The 18,777-nt window shown below is 44.4% G+C and overlaps 1 protein-coding gene and 1 pseudogene across 1 annotated transcript; both read right to left on the bottom strand.

The window, feature by feature from the left end:
• Nucleotides 1–5,472: 5,472 nt before the first annotated feature.
• On the bottom strand, nucleotides 5,473–7,646 carry LOC133910729 (polygalacturonase At1g48100-like). Its single transcript, XM_062353026.1, has 4 exons — nucleotides 6,845–7,646; nucleotides 6,582–6,746; nucleotides 6,420–6,458; nucleotides 5,473–6,302 (listed from the first exon to the last, which is right to left on the bottom strand). The coding sequence occupies exons 1-4, from the start codon at nucleotides 7,295–7,297 to the stop codon at nucleotides 5,502–5,504; spliced, it is 1,458 nt and encodes a 485-aa protein (XP_062209010.1). The 5' UTR covers nucleotides 7,298–7,646; the 3' UTR covers nucleotides 5,473–5,501.
• Nucleotides 7,647–10,727: 3,081 nt separating this feature from the next.
• Nucleotides 10,728–12,270, bottom strand: LOC133887969 (large ribosomal subunit protein uL15m-like; annotated as a pseudogene).
• Between the last annotated feature and the right edge of the window lie 6,507 nt (nucleotides 12,271–18,777).

The following is an 18,777-nucleotide window of genomic DNA, read 5'->3' as shown; positions in this document are numbered from 1 at the left end:
CAACAACCACCAAGAAACGCATGCGGATTCTATATTGTGTGAAACATGATCCTCACGATCCGAGCAAAGGATATAAAATCCCCCGATGTAAGTCCAATACATGATTATTCGTGACTAATTTCCGTAATTCGTTTAATTCGATGATAACATGGCATTGGTTATGCATCAAATTATGCAGGATTTCTAGGCTTTTTTTATGACGGTGCACTCCCGAGGATTCGACAATGGATCGCCCAGCTCATGATATCTGAAGTTATCAATCCACACGACGAGTTGCACTATAGAAACTCTAGGTTGTGAGATCTTATATAATATGAATTGATTAGAACTTTATAACCTTTGCGATTTTATGATGAATTGATTAGAACTTTGTAACCTTTGCGATCCTATGATGAAGTGAGTTCTTATATAAGTGTGTTTGTCAATATGGATTTGGTTACATTGTTGTTGTTTGCATGGAGAATACGGCTGTCAAATCCTGGCAATGCTCCACACTACTATAGAAATAATTTAGTGGGATGCCCTTGTACAGATGGCTATTTGGAGCCGTCTTTGAAAAAGGTGTCATAGACGTTCCAAACTAGAACCATCTGAAAAATAACGAGGAGTAATTTTCATGAAGTGGGACGCTTTATTACAGACGGTTCACATTTAAGAACTGGCTGTACTATTAATACAGATGGCTCTAAAATATGATCATCTATACAAATAACGTAGTTCAGACGGTTCCAACACCGCACATTCCGCTTTGCACCACACGCAACGCAGTTCATACGGTTCCAACACTGTGAGTCCCGCTTTGCACCACAAGCAATGCCTGTGGAGAGCTTATCCTCATAACCTTATCCTCCCACATACATCCCTAGAACCTTCTCTCACCTAGATCTAGAGCGCCCCTTGGATCCGGCCCCTCCCTCCCCATCTCTGGTGAGCTCGCCGGTTGGAGGAGTGGGGCCGGCCCCTAGCTCCATCCTCATGCTCATTGTGTTGGGGCTCATCGTCGCCGTCCACTCCATCCTCGTGCTCCCGCCTGATGTTGCAAAATGGCATGCGTGCCAGAGGGCCATCTACAGCGGCGTTTGTAGCCTCACGCTCCCTATGAAGACGCTCTGGCTCACCGTCTACATCACTAATGCCGTCATCGCTGATTACAAAGGGGAGCTTTTCGACTTCTGTGCTCCTCTCGTCGGCCCCTTCAGTGAGCTCCCTCCATTCCCCCCTTCGATTCCTCCTTCCCTAGGCTCGATCCTGAGTCCTGCAGCCGCCACCACCATGTCGCCCCCCTCCTTGCCAGCCACTATAGCTCCATCATCTGAAGGCCCGATGCGAGCTCAGCCACAGCAGATCCACCTTTCAGCCACAATGGCGACGTGTGTGTGCCTGGATGGGCAAGCTTATTTGTGCGTGCAAGGTTAGGGACTGTGTTATATCATCGTTGGGTTACTCCAACATTTGAAAAGACTCCATGGATTGAGGCCAAGGTACTTCAAAGCTCTGATTCTAAGGGAGTTCGTAGTTCAAGCCAATGCAGTCCACTGAGGATCCAAGAATATTGAAATTCATGCTTTTGATTACCTTACACTTTCAGCAATAATTAGTGGCCAAGTAAGTTCCTTTGTGTAGAGACTTGTTCATGCTATTAACTTATTTGTGTCAAATCATACTCAAATTACATGCTGAAAATTTAGGTCCTCTGTGTTCACGGTGGTCTTTCTCCCGATGTACGTATGTTGACCAGGTTGGTTCAGCCTTTCTTTTCATAAATTTCTTATAACAATCGGTCAGCATAGATGTTGCTTATGAATATTTGCGTGTATGTGATCCTTCTCCTTTTATATGTGCAATTATAAGAAACATGTATCCTTCCCCTTCCCCATTGAGATTATTTCCTTGTAGATGATGAGTGGTGGCGATGGTATTCCCGAGCATCAAACATAATTGTTGCTATTTTGTAGACTGTCGTTGCATTTGATTGATTCGGCTAAGTACCTTAACTTTGCAGGTTTTGCTGACATTATCGGGATAAGGTATGGCTCAATGAAGTTGCCATTCAATGAGAAGAAGGGCTGTATCTCTATGTTCATTTCCAGTTTCCTGCTATCAGCTATGTAGGTTTTTGCATCAAATGCATTGCTAATTCTTGTGATGTGTCTTGGGAGATTTTTTTGGGTTAATGACACATTGGTCTGTTTCATTTTAGAATGCTCTTCTATTTCTCAAGCCTTGGTTAGTTCATGTTAGCTTGGAGGAGGCATTGGTAAGCTGGTCCTTGTTGCATTGGCAGCCACCATAGTGGAGTGTATTCCTGTCACCGATGTTGTAGAATGTAGATGACAATATCTCTGTTCCTTTGGCCACCGTGTTGGTAGCTTTTATGTTGTTTAGCTCCGCCGCACAATGACTAAATTTTCGTTGTAAGGAACACTATACATTTGTATAGACGGAGGTGTATAAGTATGGGTCACAATTTTATTTTTTTTCTTTATCTTAATACCGACGGTTCTAAATTATTTAGAATCGTCTGTAATTATTTGTCTAAAATATTAGAACTGTTTATATAAATTATTACTATAGATAATTCTAGTTTAGAACTATTCATATAAATTATTAGTAAAAATAGTTCCAGTTTAGAACCATATGTACTAATCATTTGTATAGACGGTTTAAAAATTATTTATATAAATCTGCTTTGTACAGACTCTTTTCTAAAGACAGTTTGAAAAGTGTCTCGCACGGGGTTTTCGAACCGTTTGTACAAATTATTTCTCTATTAGTAAGAGGATGCAGCTAAGAAACATAATAATCTTGTAGGATAACCTACACATAAATGACGAGTAACCTCTTCACCTATTACTTATGTTCTCTTTACCCGTCATTTATGTTTTCACATAAGTGACGGACGAAGAGATTACCTGTCACTTATGTTTTAATATAAATGATAAGTAACTAGATTATTCGTCATTTATGTCTTTCTCTCTAGTATACGAGAGACGTACGTCAGTGATAGGTCATGGTTACGACCCATCATCTATGACTTCACTGATGATAAATCCTAACCCTATCACTTATAACTAGTCATTATTATATATTCTTAGATTCATCACCAATGATATTTATCGCCTATCATCTATAGTCTTTTTTTATGACGAATGTATCCTGCTGTTCCGTGGTCAACTCCGAGTCATCTCCGGCAGCTAGCGTTTAAGTACGTACTCCATCTCCCCATGCTTTTTCGCAACCTAACTGGACGGAGGCTGCTCGTGCACAAATTTACTAGCCACCAGCACTACCTAGTTAGTAGGAGTAGGATAGGATTACCAACCGAGCTGATCGAGCCAATTAATTACATGCTGCACCATGTTGGTAGCTTTTATGTTGTTTGGCTCCGCCGCACAATGGTTAGATTTCTGTTGCAAGGAACACTGTATATTTGTACAGACGGAGGTGTAAAAGTATGGGTCAAAATTTTATTTTATTTTTATTTTTTATTTAATATAGAATATTCTAAATTAGAACCATCTGCAATAATTATTTATCGAAAATATTAGAACTATTTATATAAATTATTACTATAGATGATTCTAGTTTAAACTGTTTATATAAATTATTAGTAAAATGATTCCAGCTTAGAACCGTCTGTACTAATCATTTATACAGACAGTTCAAAAATCATTTGTATAAATTTGATTTGTATATTTTTTTCTACAAACAGTTTGAAAAAGTGTCCCGCACGAGGTTTTCGAACTGTATATACAAATCATTTCTTTAGAGTACGAGAATGCGGCCAAAAAATAGAATAATCTTGTAGGGTAACCTACACATAAGTGACGGGTAATCTCTTCACCCATTACTTATGTTTCTCTTTACCTGTCACTTATGTTTTCATATAAATGATGGGTGAAGAGATTACCTATCACTTATGTTTTAATGTAAGTGATAAGTAATTAGGTTATCCGTTACTTATGTCTTTTTTTAATATATGGTAGACGTACGTCAGTGATAGGTCCTGGTTACGACTCGTCATCTATGATTTTATTAGTGATGGATTATAATCCATCACTTATAACTAGTCATCAGTAACGTATTCGAGGTAACGGATACTTAGACTTGTCGCACATGCTATTTATCATTCACCATCTATGATTTTTTTTAATAATGAGTGTATCCTACTGTTCCGTGGTCAACTCCGAGTCATCTCCAGCAGCTAGCGTTTAAGTACGTACTCCATCTCGCCATGCTTTTTCGCAACCTAACGGGACGGAGGCTGCTCGTGCACAAACTTACTAGCCACCAGCACTACGTAGTTAGTAGGCTAGGATTACCAACCGAGCTGATGGTGCCAATTATGCCTGCACCGTCTCTCTCTCTCTGCCACGCGCCCACAATTATGTCAACATTTTACCGTTTCAAGCCGTCTAGAGTCGCGACATTATTTTTCGTGCGTTGGGGACTTACGGCATTATCAGGACAGAAAGTTATTTGGCTTGCATTGGCAGGGCCCTGAGATCATGAGTAGGTGGTCTTCAACTTTGTGTTTGCTTTTCTTCATCCCATTCAGTGGTGACTTTATCGTACGCACCTTTTCATTATTCAACTTTGAGCTCCCGTACTCTACTTCCATTATTTCGAACATATTTGCCACAATTTGATATCCATTATTCTATAGTTTTGCCTTCACCGCATAATAAGGTAAAGACTATAGAATACGTAGTTTTAAATTGGGTGTGGTGAGATACGTGTGCCATAAGAATCTGACATAGAATCTTTGTGGCCCTCGTGTGGTGTACGAATCAAAGTGCATATCTAACATTACAATGTGTAGGGAAATAGTCCCTTTAAAGGTAGAAAAACTGTACGTCTCTCACTAAGCCACAAAGACATAGAAGGTCAGACATCCGTCTAGCAAAGATATGTTCGTGGTGATTGGCACTTGGAAGTCCCTAGTGAGCTGTGAGCAGAGGAAAAAAAAAATCAACAAGTGTTTAACATGCGCACAACAAGAGACTGCTACAGAAAAGCATGAACACACCTCCTAGTCACTGTAACCGTAAAAATACACCAGCTAGCCATGCCCATGCACGCGGCAACTGCTCAACCCATGGCAGCAAGTATTGTAGATAGTCAAAGAATACATAAGTAATCATGCCTTTAAGCTCCTTTTATCTGCACTAACATACTCTTCTGTCTTTTTCTTTTAACTATGTTCCTTTTCCTCTAAACAAGTACTCCCTCCGCTCAAAAATGCCAGTCATATTTTGTTTTAAAAAATCAAATTTTATATATTTTAATCAATAATTAGTTAAATTATAAGTATGTTTAGTATATAAAAATTAAACAACTAGATTTATATTTCAAAAAACTTTCACATTATATTGATTTTGTATCTATAGCTATATATTTTGTGAGAAAACAATGATCAAAGTCTAACTTTAAAGAAATCGAACCAATACAAAATATGTCTTGTATTGTTCAACCGATGGAGTTGCATGCAGCAGGGTCAATCATGAGTAGCATTTCAAGCTGCTGTCATCCTTGAAGTTCCTGGGCACACCTTGGATCAGGCACGGCACGGGCGGCACGGTGGGCGTGGAGACGTTGCCGTAGACGTTCCAGCAGAAGGGGTCGTCGACCGTGCCGCCGGAGGCCGGCAGCAGCTCAACGTCGGAGAGCGTGATGTTGGTGCACGGCACGGCGTCGCTGCACCCGAAGTGGATGGGCGGGCTGCGCACGTCGTAGGTCCCCCGGATGCCCGCGTACGACACGCCGGAGACGAATACGGCCGTGGTAGCGTTCTCGCAGCTGTGGGAGAGACAGTAGTACTGGTCGATGATAATGGGGTTGCGCACGGCGTCCATGCGCACGTTCTCGAACGACACGGACGACACGGACCCGGACCCGCCCTGCCACGTCTTGATCCTCACGCCGTTGTCCGAGTGCCGGATCACCGCGTTCCGTACCGTCACGTTGGCGACGCACGCCAGCGACGACCCCGGCTTCCCCAGGCTCCCGATGCTGATGCCGTGGCCGGGCCCGCAGGTGACGTTCTCAATGTGGACGTTGAGGGTGCCGGCGCCAATGGAGACGCAGTCGTCGCCGTTGGAGACGACGGAGTTGGTGATGAGGACGTCCTGGGTGTTCTCGACGTGGATGCCGTCGGTGTTGGGGCTCAGCGCCGGGGAGCTGATGGACAGGCCGCTCACGAGCACGCCGCGGCAGCTGTCGAACCGGAAGTGGAACTCGGGGCTGTTCTGCACCTTCAGACCTTGCACCGTCACGTTGTTGCTCATGAAAAACCTCAGCGCCTGATGAGAGCACACAAAGAAACAGATCAACGTCAGTCAGACTAGGTAGTTCTACAAGACAGGTAATGTGGCGGTTAATACGGTTAAAGTCGTTGCTCTAGCTGCTAGGCTACTTACCACTGGGCTGTCACAGGATCCGTGGGTGCTTGCTCCGCCCTGAGGAAAAATAAAAAAAGCGACCGAGACTTTCAGATACTGTAACTCTGTAATAATATAGTATGCACTAGTACTTCAGTAACTCTCGTAGCTCTGTTACTATGCTAGTAAACAATAAATTACCCTGTGAGGCTTGCAGGGGAGATCCCACCACTTCTGGCCCTTGCCGTCGATGAGCCCGGCACCGCGCAGCGACACGCCGTGGGCCTGGTAGAACACGAGCCAGTTGCGCTTGCTGTTCGCCGGCCACGTATTGGGATCGCTCGGCGCGACGATCGTCCCGTCCAGCTGAAAATACACGTATGTCATTGGAATTTCAAAGTCGACAAGCTGATGAGCGTCGGAATCGACAACGTCAGAAGCTTGCATTTTCCTATGGCGGCTACCTGGATCGTGACGCTGCCCTGGCACGGGCCGGTGAAGACGGTGGTGTGCACCAGGAACGAGTACCCGGCGGCGGCGAGCACGACGCCCGGCCCGTCGTCCTGGCACGCGGTGTCCCACGCGGTCTTGATCGGGTCGGTGTCGTCCGTGACGCCGTCTCCGACGGCGCCGAAGTCCTTGACCACGTCGTACACGGCGACTCCGCCCGCGGGCGCGGGAGCCGGCGCGCCAGGCGTCGGGTAGGTCGACGGCGGCGGGGCCGGGGGAGAGGGCCGTGCGTGCGGAGGCGCCCGACTCGGGCTCTCCGGGCCCGGAGCGTGGGACGGCGGATGCGAGGGGTTGTGCCTTGTGTGCTTGGTGTGATGGTGGCGGCCGTGGACACCGTCGCAGAGGAAGCTCGAGGCGACAGCAAGCGCGAGAAGCAGAGCAATGGCGGTCCTAGCGGTGAACCCCATTACTGCGACCAATCAATCTGAGCTTTGCGCAACTAGAAACAAGATTGCACACGGAGCGGAATGGTGAATCTCGGATCACTAGGCGTGCTTATATACACGCGAGCAGGTGGAGAAGCGAGTGCTACGGCGTGCGCGCTCGCTGTCGGGGGATCTAGCTAGCTAGCTAGGATGACGAGACTGCTCGAGGCGAGGCGGTTAGCAGTAGTAGTTGCCTTGGCAATTGCGCGGATTTATAGGTCGCGAGAGGCGCGCCTATGTGCGGGAGCCGTGCGAAGTAGGAACAGGGAGGGGGAGGAGGAGGAGGAGGCTGAGGGCGGTGGTGGTGGTGGGAGTGGTAGTGGAGGTCTCATCAGAGATATGTGGCTGCTTGGCCATCTGCGTCGAAGGCGGGCCGGTTTTCTAATGGCGGCGACCGACCGACCGATCCATCGGTGGGCGTGGCCACGGGCGCCGGCCCTTTTGCTCGCTTTGAGTGTGCGCGGGCGCGGGCGCGGCCACGAGAAAGATTGCCAAAAGAAAGGAGGGAGACGACCAGCTCAATTTGAACAAGTGCTTGTTTCTTGTCATTATACAAAGAAAGGGAGGAATATTCAACTTATTATAGACGAGCTTGCACTAGTGCTTGTTTCTTGTCACTCGGCATCCATCGGCGTCGGCGCATGCTTGCTGTCGCTGGCGTTGCCGTTGCTGTTCTTTCACGTTTCTTGATGTTATGTGCGTATCTCCATCTACCCATGTTTGTATCGATCGCTTTCGCTTTTCAAGGCATGCATTGGACAAGTTGGACCAAAATCTTTCTTCTTCCGGGCACTGTATCATTTCTTGTTCAAAGGATTAATTTGCGACATGGATCCCGCAATGCAATTGGTCGAGCTCGATGCGTGCGTGTGAGTGCACGGGTGGAGCTATCGTGATAACGCCACCACTAGAGTGGAGTAAACGCGTAAGCTTAACTAGGTGGCGCTTTACGGATTGGATTAACCTGATCGAGGGGCGGTGGCAACCGCCATTGGAGCATGATAGACCTTGGGATTCGAGTGCGTGCGCTAGTTTTTTAATTGCGGTAATTCGACGGCCGGCCACAAGATTTCATGGTACTGGAGTGGTCCACTTGGCGCCAAAGTGCAGTGCAGTAGCATACTGTTGAGCTGAGGTCGGTTCGGTAGTAGAGTACTACTAGCTAGTCACTCTACTAGAAGATGTAGTAACATACTAGCATGACAGCGTACGTTAGTTGGGCATTAGTTTAAGGCAGTCGGTTTTGCTGTTCTTTCCATTATCTGAAACCATCTCTTGGTGCCTGGAAGAGCAATAGTCATTCTACATTACTATATGCACCGGCAGGCCATTACCAAGACAGAAAACATGCCACTGAACAAGTAACTCGATGCATCTACAGCAGCCAGCACAAAATTCTTCGCATGCATGTCACCCTCACAGAACTGAGTTACAAGAACTATATGTGCGGTGGCTAATTCCTGGTCTTCAATGATCCCGATGGTGCGTAGTATTAGTAGACTACAACTTGTAGTTTTTAGCAGTGTCGTAAGGAGTGCATTCAGCTGTGGCACTGGCATTGCCAAAGTTGAACAGAGAAGCCAAAGATGCTACTCGGTTTCTCTTTTTTGTTCTCACCAGAAGAAAATCAACTGAGTTCGCCATGCAAGGACCTAATTTTGGAAGTATTAGGCACAAAAACGTGGTATACTTAACTGCAACTAAGTGAAGTAACCATTCAAAATTGTTAAGAAAGTACTTATCTTTTTGCTGACAAAGGGACCCTTCTTTACTGCGATGAGGCGTTTCTAAACTGCAGATGCTACTTACACTGGCCATCCATCCAATCCAAGTTTGTACCACACTTTGGGTGGATGGAACTCCGGAAAAAGGGAGAAACCAGCAGCCGATCGATCGATCGGTCGGTCAGGTGAAAATATAAATAATGTGTTCTAAGCTAACATAATAGTTGTTCCATACCTGTGTGCAGAACGGTGTCTGCCACTTATTTTTCAATCGACTGGGGTCTCCATTTGGATGTGATAGCTCTTTTGTATATAATCTCCATTTCTAGTTGGATGGATGGACGCTCAGAATTCAGATGCTGCTGCTCTCATCTTGCTTACAAGCTGTAATAGAATATAATGTCAATCTTGCATCCAACAAATGGGCACTATTACAGAACATGCTATAAGTAGCGTCATATCAGTATCGGTTGTGCAAAAATCGCGACTAAAGACGTATCAGTGCCGGTTGTTATACTCCCGCGCACGAATAATGACTGAGACGCTAAGAATCGATACTGATAGTCAGTGTCAATACTGGTTCCATATAGAAATGCACTGAAGCTAAGTCTGGACCTGAAATTTTGATTGAATCCGATTTTGGCTCACCCACCTTGCGTCTGCTCACGCTCGGCGACTGATAATACGTGTTCAGCTCGATCCCTCCCATCCACTCAATCTCTCCACCTTATCCTCTCTCTCTGGTGTCCCCAATCACCCGCCGCAGCCACCATCACCACCGTGTCTAGCTTGCTCCCAAGCCTTCCTTCGCCTGTGCTGCTGGTTTGGCGCCACTCTGCTTGGGTTTCCTGGGCCGTGCGCTTGCCGCCCAGCCTATGGTGGCGGAGCCCCATCGCGGTGGCGTGTCCATGTTTGTGAGAATGGTGTGGGATGGGCCCCTCTCCTCGGTGCACCTCATCATGCAGGGGAGAAACATCAAGGTACCACATATAGTCTCTGCTCATCAACCCCTTTGGCTTTGCTCCCTCAATCTCCAACAATTTTCAAAGTGCTTGCTCTAATCATCTCTTATGTTCTATTCTGTTCTATTCATCTGGGCTGCAACCAAGACATTGATTTCTTCTTCTGGGAGTCTGAATCAATCGTTTCTCGGTCAATCAGGGCGGAGATCCAACAAAGACATTGATTGATTTCTTCTTTTGGGAGCTTGCAGCAGCGGTAGGGCCAGCGGTGACAATGAGCTCCGTCATGTGGGGCAGTAGTGGGCTCGGCTCAATGCATCGAGCCGACTCGTTTACTTGGCCTCTTTTTTTTGTTTTACGGAAAATCTCATCAGTGCCGGTTCCAAAATCGGCACTGCTAGGCTTCGACTATCAGTGCCACTTATGGAGTGCCGGTTCCAAAATCGGCACTGATGAGGTTTTAGGATCGGCATTGTTGACCTATTTTGGAGTAGTGGGGGCAAAACTAAGATCAGGTCTACTTGTTGCTGGCGTGGAATATGCTATGCGTGATTTCAATGTTGACTAGCTTGTCTTCTTTTTTGATTCATGGGTTCAGTGATTCATGATTAAACCTGTTAATTTGGATGGTGCTTCACACTGCACTGCATCCCACAATAAAATTCGTTCCCAGTCATTTAGGCAGCCAACTATCAGGATATATTCATCTGGCAATATCAAGAGATATTAACCTGGATCGATCGGGATCCTCTTCAGATACCCATCCGGCCATCCGGGTGCTGCTGCTCCCTCCAAATTTGTACTCGTGAAAAATGACTTTCACCAGTCCAAACGACAAGCTAAATTAAGAAACTGCGGCCAAGGGATCTCATTCCAAAAGGAATGGATCTTCGAGATATAACAGTCCATTCTTATACAGGCCCTGCTCGAACTAATGCAATACACATTCTCAGGGGCCTGTTTGGTGTGTCGAATGAAAAAGGTGCCTCCAACGTGCACCCATCTTATGCAATCACACGAGCAGCGTCATGCTTTGCTGCAACTCTAGTTCCTCTGGTGTGAAGGGAAGTGGCTTTGTTGGTGCAGGCAGGCAGCCAATGCTATCAACCTTGTCTCGCTGCTTGGGCGGAGGCCTCGCCGCTTTTGGTAACAGTTGGCCCTTCTTCTCAATCCACTCGGGCTTGAGGAGCGCCTGGAATCCATTGTAATACACCAATCATACTGTTCCACCAGCTGCTTCGATGGCAGCTTTTGCCCTTGCTGTCTCCCTTGATACCTGCAATTTTCAGTGCATGTACTGTTTAAGAACGGATTTCTGAATTCAGAAACCAATATGTAAAATAACACCAGCAACCGCAAAAAGGACATGAAGGGCCGAATTAGGGAACTAAAGTTCAAACTTATCCACATCAGCAATATTCAGGACTGATTTAATCTAGTCACCATCGAGACAACTGAAGGAAAATCATCATGTTGCTCTTTTAGTCACCTACATCATCCCATTCAAGACCACTTTGTATCAGTTGGTCTTTCGCCAAATGATATTGATAAAGAAATCAAATCATCTGTACACGGCACGGTTGCAAGCTAAGGAACAAATGTCCATGTTCATGCTTTAATTTTGTGCCGTCGCATGCAGCAATGAATAAAAACAATCATTGTAGGTAAAAGGCCAAAGATTCATTTTGGACTTCAAGAAGGTATGCTGGACGTCGACGGGATTGAAAGGAAATTGATTCCATAATTAGGTTCAGGAAAAAAGCCATTATCTGTACTCAGCATGATTGCATGCTATGGACAGGCTAGTAGATCATGTGGAGAAATAAAGTAATATTAGTTTAACCAAAAAAAGTTCTTTTTTCTCAATAGATGTCCAATTTCATGTTTCAAACTTGTGTCATCAAATGAAGCAAGACGCAGAACATAATCTTTCTAGGTAAGAGCCAGGCGTTCATTTTGAACTTTAAAGGTAAGCATGTCGTTCCTGACAAGATGGCTTGCAAGGAAATAAGAAATTATAAGAGTAAATGTCACTCCTGATTAGATACAAATACTTTATTTAACTGGAGATTATGTTTACCTCAAGGTGAATTGGCCATTTGATTTCTTCTGCCCCACGGCCCATTAAGCGAATTCCATCCTTTATTGCTTCCCAATGACATTTGTATCCTGGCTATGAGGGATACAGATGTTCGTGTGATCAAACAAAAAAAAAACAACAGAAGCAATACCATGTTAAAAAAAATCTAAGTACCTTCAGTGTCTTCATTGTGATCAGCTCGAGGAATCGATTTTTCCAGCATTGATGAGCTTTGCAATTTCCCCTAGTCCACAGGGCTTATCAGAAGGAAATAATAACAACATCACATATTGTCATACGTGCTATTGCAGATCACAATTCGAATAGGTTCAAGTCATGCATGAGCATGGATCACTAATATTCACAATTTGCTCAATATAATCATACCATAGACAGCCGAAACAGTTTCTGAAGGCAGCACCAATTTGTTGATGGCTAACATCGGTGTGAGAGGAAATTGTCTACTACTTGACTTACATTTCAATAGTTGCACACCATGATGATAATTTCAAGACCTAGATTCTATATTTTCCTTAGCGTTATCTTTAAACTCCTTGCTATTCCGTACGCCTCTTGAAAGGGGTGGGAGTGTTAAGGATGTAGTGTAGAATATGTGTGTCAATGGCGTTTGTGGTACTGTAGATTTAGTCAAGGGTTTATTTAGTCATTTGTATAACCTATACATGTGACGTTTGAGCATCAACACTATCAAACTTTGTTAACAATATTTGTCCTCCAAAATCCAAATATCTTCTCAACCATTCTCTGTCACCTTCATATACACCACTTCCTTCATACCACTACCTAGACACTGCCATGGCACGTAAGGTGAGTACCAAACAATAGCACTGCTCCGATTAATGTAACTCCCTCTAATCACACCCTTCCACAATAGCTAGATATTAGATCTGCATATTATATTCTCTTCAGAAGGCATATTGCATCCGAAAATATCTGTTGCTTAATAGCTTGGATGTTTGATGAAGTTGAATAAGACAATCAGCTGGAGCTATATTGTTCTTTCAGCTGGTATATATTGACTTTTATGCTGCAATGGGAGTATGGGACATGCTAAGCAGTTGCAATATGTCACCTTGATACATACATTTTACATCAGAAAGGCTCCATTGATTCATTCTATTTGAAGCTTTAGAATCCTTGTGGTTTATGATATTTTAACTATAGATGTGTTTAAAACTATCAAGATTGGATTGGACATTTGAAAACTATATCATCATAATTGACATTAAAAATTCATCATATTATATTATTAAATATTAGAAAATGGTCAAAATCGCATTAAAAGACTGCCAATAGTCAATAACAACTAAAAAGAAATAGAGGGAATACTCCTCCATTTATCACAAGCCAATCAATCTTTTACCAGCAACTGTGTGTACAGCTCAAGATTTTATATCTAGGGCTGTCATATAATAAGGTGGTGTTTGATTCATAGATTAGGACCGGTACAGATGAGAAATGGAGAGGCAAAGATGGCTTTTACCTTGTTTGGTTGGAGGGAATGAGAAGAGGTGTTGGTTCAAAACCCACCGAGGAGAGTGGGTTTCAACTCACTATGAGAAAAAATATCTTTAGTGACAGGTGATAACTATCTTTAGTGACGGGTTTCACACCCATCACTCTAAACACGTCACTAATGAGGTGATTAGTGATAGGTCATAACCGTGACCCGTCACTAATGACCGAACATTAGCGATGGGCCGTAATTTTAATCTGTCACTAATGACTGATAATAAATTTCGTATTTTTTGACACAAAAAAGTCAAAAAAATATTTTTTCACCCGAACCATCCCTAGGCAGGCCCACTGCATATGCCTCATAACCACGCTATTTTTCATAGCGTGTTTTCAATCTACGTTCCGTAGGAATCAAACCCACAACCTCCCCATCGCGCGCGTAGCTCCTTACCACCTCACTGCTCATGTAGTTGTGATGGAAACCGTATATTTTATCTTTTTAACCTTCTTTGTCGAAGGTTATTAGTGACAGGTAATAATCGTGACCTGTCACTATGACTAAACATTAGTGATGGGTCATAATATTTACCCATCACTAATGATTTTTGTATACAGACTCTTATTTTTTTCTCACCTTCGGTAAAACTGGCGTACCTTTTGCATACGGACTCCAATTTCAATGTTTTATACTCTATGGACATCTAAAAAATTTACATCCGTTTTTCCCCACTATATCGGGTCAAATTTTTCGAGGCCAAATTCGGTCTGGAAGATTGAGTTCATGCCCCCTAAAGTTTTTGCACGGTTTTTAGAGCACGCATTTATATCTATAGCCACCACCCTTTACATCAAACTTGAGCAAATGTATAATGGTTCCTGTTCTAGTACTGCTGAGATGAAAAAAATAAGAAAAAAAAATTGTAAATACTGTCATTAGTGATCAGAGTTGGTCATTAGTGATGGGTAACAACTGACTCGTTATTATTATCATTAGGAACGGATCATGTTATAACCCATCACTAATGACCGCTTATTAGTGACGGATCTATATCAGGTCCCAATCAGATGGCACATTATTGACGAGTCGATCCATCACTAATAGATCTTTAGTGACGAGTCACGACGACTCATTACTAATTTCGTGTCTCTTTTATCTATTTTTCACGTAATAACTACGACATGAGTGGACGACCACGCTGGCCTTATCCTTGTATCCTGTCTTATAGAACCATCTTCAGCCAGTCCTTCGTGGGCATTCATTATCCTTGTTGCTGGCGGCTCATCCTTGTATCCTATGCCACATGGCTACATTCTACATAGTGTGCAACTCCAGACCTCACAAAAGGCCAAACGACACCATCTTGACTAGCATCACAGGCTCAACTCGCCTCTACCAGGACTCCCCCCTCTCACGAACGGCTCGTAGCCCGGGTGGCTAAAGCTCTCGGTCAATATCGATACAACCCGGGCTTGAGTCCGTTGGTGGGGGCTTTAGTGGCAAGCTCTAGCTGCCCGTGTTTGTGGATTTTAGGAGCGAACACGGTGCTCTCGTGTAGGTTGTGTGTGTAGATGGCGTGCGTAAGTTTGTACTAAAAAAGGACTCCCCCTCTCTACTATGGCCCGCGCTCGCCACCAACAACTGCCTCATGCGATGGCTCCCGCTAATACCCGGATTCGTTATAGTTCCTTCTGAAATACTCCAACCACCCCATGAATTGATTATTCCTAAACAAGTCATGAAGGGGATGACGAACATACCTTGTCTCCACATTGGATCCAGAACAGGATCAAAGAGATCAAAAACCGCTAATTCGTATAAAGCCATCGAGCCAGCCCACCTAGAAACAAGAGCTGTGTGGATTATATTCACCGCAAGCAATCTACCTGGATCATTCAATACGACGGTATGAACACGATACCAAGGCAAACCCATGGAAATACCCCTTTCACTTTTGCTTTCTTTTCCTTTGTCTACTAAGATGTTTCAGTTTGCCAGGTTGTCTCGTGCCTGCTCATGGATTCAGCAAGTAGTTCAAAAGGTTGACCTATTTGGGAATCTCCAGATCTATGCTTATTTTCAACTCCCCGAAGCATTTCGTCGTTTTCTATGCCCTTCCTCATCTCTGGGTGCCTAGGTATACACCGCAAGCCTTTCCTCTTTTGAACCTAGCCATTAACATCCTTCCAATTTTGTTTGCCCAAAAGAAAACTTTTTTTCTCTTGATTTTGTCGAGTCATTACACCAATTCAATAAATGATCATCAAGCCAGGAGCTCCTCATCACAGCACCCTCCTTCCCGACCGAGATGAGCGAGCTGAGAGAGAAGAGAGACCACACGCCGCTCGAAGGAGCCATAGAGTTGACCACGATGGTGCCGGAGAGCATTATCTAGACGAGGTTGATGTTCTGTCGCCGACATCCTTGATGATGATGGAGTCAGAACTGCTCAAGCTTTCCAGCACCCACTATTTCTCAAGCTCGCCAGAGCCCCTCGCGCTCTGCACCCGTGATGCTCGATGTAGGCGACCAGAGATGCCTCGTCGAGCAGGCGAAATCCCTAGTCCACTTCCATGGTGTGGGGAACCGTCCAAATAATATTCTAATTAATCACCAGGAGGATCATTATTCATAATCACAACCTCGATGATTAAACAGAATATCATCCCGGTAGTCCCGGCACATGTTTTCTACCCAAGATCGGAATACAGGACTTCCAACAATTAGCATCACAACATACCTTAAGAAAGAGTGAGTAATTAACATTTATATTACAAGTTCTTAAGCATGCAACCATTTCCAACAATTTACAACAAAAGGTAACAACAGCTACGCAGCGGAAACATAAACCTATACAACAAAGGAGAGTGGAGCCACATGCTCTTAGGCTCCACTCCAAAAGCATGACCTCCGAGAGTAGGATGCACTACTCTTGCTCGCCACCCTGATCGGCAGGCACGAAGTAGCCAAACACCAGCTCTTCCTCACTGGCAGCACCTGAAAATACAGGCATGAGTACAAAGATACTCGCAAGACTTAAACCATATAGAGCACAAATACATAGCTCGACTCCAAGGATTCTGCATTGAGCCATTAGCAAGGAAAAGCCACAAGGTTAAGTTAAACATAAGCGGTAAGCAACCTAGACATATATGTGTGAGCAACAAACTTAACCAACAACAACATAACTCTAACCTGCCATAACCAACTAAACATAAATAAAGGAACCATTATGAACATACATGTAACGAAGACCAACTCAACCATCTCCCACATATCCAACCATCAACCAGAAGTGAAAACTCTACGACCGATGCAGATAAACAGAAGCATGCTCATGACAGAGAGCGCGGCATTTCGAAGCAAACTACACCGATGATTAATACTTAAACGAAGTAAATGGTCTACGGTATCCGGTTTCCTCTCCCGACCTACCCAGGGGAACTCCACATTCGGGCAAGATAAACACCTCCTAGCACCGCTCATGTCTTGTCCCATACTCACCACTCATACAACCATCATCAACCCATATCCAACGTTGTGATCAACAATTAAAACTATCGCTCACGAACGATGGAACATTCCACCACTCGACTTCTACCAATGACCTATGGATTGCTAAGCATTTAAATCGAAAATGTACTTAGATGACAACATACTCTCAAGGCTACAAGGGTGCGGGTAAACAATATCTCAAGGTAGAGCAAATGCAACCAACATAGGATCTACCCATTTATACCCGACACCGACTCACTAATCATGCAATATACATAAGCATAATTTATCATTTTTAAACTTCATTCAATTGAACAAAGGTGCAATATGCTTAGTTGCTTGCCTTGCTGCTCAGGTGGCTGCCTATAATTATCCACGCAATACTCGCAGAAATCTGGAAGATTGGAGTCGTCTTCAACTGCAACCGCGCCATGCTCCGGCTCCTTGTTCACTAAACAAGAAAGTGTGCAATGATGAGCACGAATGAATGCAACAAGGTATGCCACAATGCTCAAAAACATGGTGGAAGTATAAGACATGCGAATCAATGCAACTCTAAACAATCTAAACGAAATCTGAAAAATAACAGCCATCCGAAGTATTCGGGTTGGTTCGGAGTATCCAGGTTCGGACCTTCTGGGTGAACCTCCGGAACAGGCGCTCAGTTACTGCCTTTTTGCTTGACTGATCCTGAGTATCCAGGTGAATTCAGAATATCCGGGTTCTGGAGCCTCTGGGCCATCCTCTGGGGAAGGCTCACGGTTAGCCACTACTCTAACTTAACCCGAAACTTTCGGGTTGGTCCGGACTATCCGGGATGTGCCGGACACTCCGAGTGAGGCTCCAGAAGAGGTTCTTGGTTATTTGATAACGCAATTACCTGGAGTCTCCGGGCTTACTCGGATTATCCGGGTGATACAGACTTGGGTTCTTCACAACTTTTCCCTCGGGTGATTCAACTCACTTTACAAATATGTGCTACACAAACGTGCATATGCCCCATCCAAAGGATTCTAAACCAATCTCGCACCCTAAACCTTAACCAATTTTAAACACAATTCGATGCACAATTTCTGCTGAACCCGGAGTATCCGAGTGAGGCCAAAATATCCGGGTCAGCCCAGAAAACTGCTCTCGAGTGGATTTTTGGTCGATTCGAGTTGCAATTTTCCAAGTCTAAATGGAACATGTTAGGGATAATCCAAGGGTCCTGGAACTCGCTCATCAACTAGCAACACGACTCTAGTGCTTATTTTCGACCAAAACTCTATTTTTGCTCCAAAAAGCTCAAGAACGTCAAGAACTTCAAGAACTACTCGATTCTTCCACAAAAACAAAAATGGATTGGATAGATGAGTAACTCATGAGCTAGAGAACGCAATGGTACCACATGCATACCTTGGCTTCGCTTCTAGAGTGCGGATTCGAGGGAGGAGTGAGAGAGAGCTTGAGAGAGAGGGGGCTGAGTGAGCTGCAGCAGCTGTGCTGCTCAAGTGAGGGTGTGGGGAGTGAGGGAGGAGAGCAGGTGGTGCTACCCCATTTGGTGGTTGGGATGGTGAGGCCACTTGTGGGGCCCACATGTTAGAGAAAGGAGGCATTTCCAATACGATTTCTATTCTTTTCTCTCCCAATTTTCTTTCTCTTATCCGAACGACTTTAAACGAATTGCTCTAGAGTTACAAAACAAAGTCACACAAACTTAAACATAATGCTTAAGAAGCATA

The sequence above is a fragment of the Phragmites australis genome, chromosome 1, assembly GCF_958298935.1.
Source record: "Phragmites australis chromosome 1, lpPhrAust1.1, whole genome shotgun sequence".
Taxonomy (NCBI): Eukaryota; Viridiplantae; Streptophyta; class Magnoliopsida; order Poales; family Poaceae; genus Phragmites; species Phragmites australis.
This window is presented reverse-complemented; position numbering and strand designations above follow the sequence as displayed.

What these genes read in the sequence shown, in the direction of transcription:
- LOC133910729 (XM_062353026.1), bottom strand. Translation starts at nt 7,297, where the DNA reads ATGGGGTTCACCGCTAGGACCGCCATTGCTCTGCTTCTCGCGCTTGCT. An exon ending in TCCCCTGCAAGCCTCACAGG is followed by an intron (nt 6,459 to 6,581) that starts GTAATTTATTGT and finishes ATTTTTCCTCAG; the next exon opens with GGCGGAGCAAGCACCCACGG. An exon ending in GATCCTGTGACAGCCCAGTG is followed by an intron (nt 6,303 to 6,419) that starts GTAAGTAGCCTA and finishes TGCTCTCATCAG; the next exon opens with GCGCTGAGGTTTTTCATGAG.